The sequence below is a fragment of the Myotis davidii genome, unplaced genomic scaffold (genome assembly GCF_000327345.1).
Source record: "Myotis davidii unplaced genomic scaffold, ASM32734v1 scaffold105, whole genome shotgun sequence".
NCBI classification, from domain to species: domain Eukaryota; kingdom Metazoa; phylum Chordata; class Mammalia; order Chiroptera; family Vespertilionidae; genus Myotis; species Myotis davidii.
Window position 1 is genome coordinate 138,297 of NW_006300371.1, and position 4,978 is coordinate 143,274.

At 44.5% G+C, this 4,978-nt stretch overlaps 1 protein-coding gene across 1 annotated transcript in view; it reads left to right on the forward strand.

Moving 5' to 3' along the window:
• The window catches only part of MTRF1 (mitochondrial translational release factor 1), a 109,298-nt gene that overhangs the window by 99,983 nt on the left and 4,337 nt on the right, over positions 1–4,978 (forward strand). The window contains exon 12 of the mRNA XM_015572591.1: positions 3,159–3,163. Within this exon, the coding sequence (XP_015428077.1) occupies positions 3,159–3,163 (5 nt within the window). The remainder of the gene's footprint in view (positions 1–3,158; positions 3,164–4,978) is intronic.

The following is a 4,978-nucleotide window of genomic DNA, read 5'->3' on the forward strand; positions in this document are numbered from 1 at the left end:
AGGAAGATGGACCTGCTGCTTCCCGGCCATCACCCTGTGCTGGTAGACTTGTCAAGGGAAGAAAGCTTACCTAGCATTGTGACCAGCTTCTCGCTAAGGAGGAGGCTAAGAAAATTAGGTAACTAGAGGGATAGCCAGGCCACCTGAGTTACTCAGGAGGTACAGGCCCAGTTTCCTTACGCGGAGTCATTCACATGCTTGCCGATAAAGCAGTTCTCAATGCGTTATTCTAGTCACGGACCATGTGGGTCTGATTCTGCCTGCTGGCTATGTTCCCATCCTGGGGAGATGCCGGGGGTGGCTCGTTCACATGACCTTTCTGCTGGGCAGCACTGAGGCCTGCTCTGTGGGGTGGCTGGGCTCACTTTATTTCCCAGCCCATCTCATAGAACATCTGGAATCTAAGAATCTTCTCAAAACTCCATAAGCCTGGTAATCTCTTTGTCTAATTCACCATTTTTCTTCATTTCTTGATGCCAGCTATATTGCAGAGATAGGTTTAACTCTGTTTATTTCTTTCACTGTTCTTTTTCATGCTGGGATTGATTTCTGCTTTGATCTAATTCCTTCTTTAACTCTTGTTTCTCATCTTCTAAATTCATACTAAAACGTGATTCACCCTCTACTGAAGCCTCTGTCATAAATAGTTTTTTGGGGGTGTCAGCCAGTTTTCTTTGAAGTCTAACAACTGTATCTTCTGTCTTTTGACACTGTGTTTGGCTTAAGTCTCTTTCTACACCTTCTAAATCCAAAGTTCTTTCTCTGAGAGCATCTTTTGTGTGATGAAGCTCAATTTCTAAGCTATTGAATTTACTTTCTCCTGCTTTAGAAAGTTATTAAGAATCTCATTATGCCCTGACCAGTTTGGCTCAGTGGATAGAGCATCGGCCTGTGGACTGAAGGGTCCCAGGTTTCGATTCCAGTCAAGGACATGTACCTTGGTTGCGGGCACATCCCCAGTAGGGGGTGTGCAGGAGGCAGCTGATTGATGTGTCTCTCTCGTCAATGTGTCTAACTCTCTATCCCTCTCCCTTCCTCTCTGTAAAAAATTCAATAAAGTATATTAAAAAAAAGAATCTCATTATTATATTTGAGGTCTCTCTTTATCCTTTTCATACTGATATATTCTTTTAAATTATACCATTCATTGATTAACTCCTTATTTCTTTCATTCAGCATGTTAGAAATAAGGCGAGCCCCAGAGTTAAGGGGTCCTGGTAGAACACAAAGGATGCTTAGGGGTCAGACAGCAAAGCAATATCTTTACTTCTGCAGAAGGGTGTGCAACCAACAAAGAGTCTGGTAAGCAAAGACTTCCCACTCAGATTTAATCCCTGGCACAGTCTGCCCCTCACCCTGATTGCTTAAGGCTCGAGTTCACATTCTTGCACGATTGGCTAATTCAAAGGAGGGTGGGGGAGGTTAGATATTTAGGAAACCAAAACTTAAAATGGTGGCCTCCTAGGAAATTGCAAGTCATGCAACTTAGAATGGCACCCGAGAGAATCATTGATTGGCTGCCTCCTGCACGCCCCCAGTGGGGAGATCGAGCCTACAATCCAGGCATGTGCCCCTGACTGGAATAGAACCTGGGACCCTTCAGTCTGTGGGCCGGCGCTCTATGCACTGAGCCAAACCGGCTAGGGCTCAAAATGACTGCTCTTAAGCTAAGGAATATCCTCCTTTGACAAAAAAGATTACAGGTTGATTCTCATAATTCTCACAAGCATAAGACCTTGCTTTTCACTTTTGACTTTATTATTTTTATGATGTTCCTAAACTGATTTTGAATATTAATTACTGTCTTTCCTTTCCACCAGCTTTGTTGTGAGCATGACCCAGGTGTTGCAAAAGCAACGTATTTTCACTTAGTAGGTGAGATTGCCTCTCCTGTAAGGATTCCTGCTATCCAATGTCTTTATTCACTTTACCTTGCCTTTTGATACACGTGTTCAGTTGCCTTCTTTTGACACGGTATTTGCCTTAGGTCTGTTTCTACACCTTCTAAAACCTAAGTCCTTTCTCTGAGAGCATCTCTTGTGTGATGAAGTTCAATTTCTAAGCTATTGAATTTACTTTTTTCTGCTTTAGAACGTTGTTGAGAAAGAATCTCATTGTTATACTAGAGGCCCAGTGCACAGATTCGTATACCCATGGGGTCCCTTGGCCTGGCCTGCGGGGATCAGGCCAAAACCAATCTGTGGTTCCCGGGTGCAGGTGAAGCAGATTCAGGGCCAACACTGCCCCAGCAGCAACCTACCCCATGGCCAGTTCCATGAGGAATCGGGCTCCCTCCTCACTCTTCCCTCCTCTCTGGGTCTGGGGCGGGGGTGAAGCAGATCGTTACTATATTTTAGGTTAGGCCTTCATTTTGTCCCATAAACAAAACCATTCATCTTTTTCTGTTTAGCAAATTGTGGGTGTCTTTTTGGTGTCTGACATTGCTCATTATCCTATAGCAATAGCCAATCTAGACCAGTATGATTCAACTTCTGCTTCCAGTCTTTCTCTGTTTTTTTTTTTTCATTCTCCATTTGGAGTTTAGCATTATATTCTCAGTTGTCAGAACTTCAAGCTGTCCGTTACAGTATATTATAATATTTTTGTTAATGTATCCTCATTCAGTTGTATTGTTTTTTGAAGATGGTCATCTTTTTCTTTGACAGTTGTGGTCTTGCTGCAGGCTGCACAGGGAACTTGTGTCTTCCTTCTACCTCTGTCATTGCACATTCTTCCATGGCTACATGGATTTTCTCTGGGTACTTTGGTTTTCTCCCACATCCCCAAGAGCTGCACTTGAGGTGAACTGGCATCTAAATTGTTCCAGTCTGAGTGGATGTGGGTATGAGTGCACCCTGCAATGGGAAGGTGTCCTGTCCTGTACAGGGCGAATGCCTACCTTTTGCCCTGAGCTACTGGAATAGGCTCTGGCCTCCTGTGTCCCTGAACTGGAATAAGCAGGCTAGAAAATAATGATTTCACTTTTTTATTAATCTTTCTTAAATGTATGTATAGTTCATATTTATTTCATTGTTTAATATTAGAAGTGTTTGGGGTCTTTACTTAGAAGTTTGGTGATGTGGTTGTGACCAGAAATATGCTGTAGGAACTTAACTCTTGTTTATATCAATTAGCCTGTGGTAAAATGGTTTTATCAGATGCTGTCATTTCAACTTAAAGTTTTCAAGAACATATCAATGATGTTTAGTGTAAGGACTTACTGTATATACTATGTGTTTTCCTATACCTACATACCTATGATAAAGTTTAATTTATAAATTTAGGTATAGTAAGACATTAACAACAGTCTTATGTAATAAAAGCCCAGCAACCAAACGGCAGAACGACCAGTTGACCAGTTGCTATGACTGACCATCGGGGGGCAGACGCTCAACGCAGGAGCTTCCACCTGGTGGTCAGTGCACTCCCACGGTGGGAGTGCCGCTTGGCTGACTAGAATGAGCAGCTGCTCAGAGGGTGGGTCTGCAGCCCAGAGGGCGGGTCCAGAGCCACTTGGCTGACCAGGATGAGCAGCACTCCCACAGCGGGTCGATCCCTGCAGGCCATGCCCCTACAAGTGTATGAATCTCATGCGCCGGCCTCTAGTAATATAATAAAATAGGACAACTATAACAGTACTTGTGTCCTGGTGCATGACATACAGGAGTTTTCGATAAAAACCTGCCCAATGAGATCTGTTTCATCCTCCCTTTCAGAATATTTCTGAAATGAGTTAGGCAAGTGTCATTAAATAGCTCCATCGCATGCCCAGTTGCAATTTTTTCTGGGTGTTTCTTTTAAGTAAAGTCTCAAAGTTTCTCCCACATTCCCAACATTTCCTTTATCTCACTTACAGAGTTAACCTCCTCCTCCTCCTGCTTAACCTCCTCCTCCTCTGTGTCATTTATTTCCTGCAAAACCTCTGTGTGCTGCTGCATCTGTAGCTCCTTTAGCTCCTGCGTTGTCAGTTCCTTGGAGTGCTCCTCGATGAGCTTGTTGATGTCACCTTCCTCCATGTCCAGGCCCATGGACTTGCCGAGGGATACAATCTCCTCCACCAGTGGCGCTTCGGGTTCGAGTCTTTCAAAATCCATTTCAGACACTACCTTAGGCCACAGCTTCTTCTACGCAGAAGTCAAGGTCCTCTTTGTAACACCCTGCCAGGCCATATCGATAATTCTGAGGCATATCACGATGTTATAGTGGTCCTTCCAGAACTCTCGAAGGGTGAGGTTTGTGCTCTCCGTCACCTCAAAGCAGTGGCGGAACAGGTGCTTGGTGAAGAGCTTCTTGAAATTAGAAATCACCTGCTGGTCCATTGGCTGCAGGATAGGGGTGGTGTTAGGTGGAAGGTAGAGAACCTTTATAAACTTGAACTCTTCGAGGATGTTATCTTCAAGGTTAGGTGGGTGAGCAGGTGCATTGTCCAGGACAAGAAGAGCTTGTGGGGTAGGTTATTTTCCTGGAGATATTTCTTAACATTAGGACCAAAGACCAAATTCACCCACTCCACAAAGATTGCCTGGTGACCCACGCCCTCGGGTTTGCCCTCCACATAACCTGCAGTTTTTCTTTCAGAATCTTATGTGACTTAAAGGCTCTGGGATTTTCCGAATGAAAAATGAGCAGTGGCTTAATCTTGCAGTCGCCGCTTGCATTGGCACAGAGTGCGAGGGTTAGCCTACCCTTCATGGGTTTGTGGCCTGGCATCCTCTTCTCTTCTGCCGTTATGTAAGTTCTCCTTGGCATCCTCTTCCAGAAGAGTCCTGTCTTGTCACAGTTGAAGACTTGCTGGGGGATGTATCCTTCTACTGCTATAATTTCAGCAAACGTTTTGAGGTAATCCTCACCTGCCTTTATATCCGCGCTCGCTGCCTCACCATGTCTGACAACGGAGTGAATGCCGGTCCTCTTTTTAAATTTTTCGAACCAGCCCGGACTGGCTTTAAACGGCTTGCCCGATGCCTCATCCACTGAA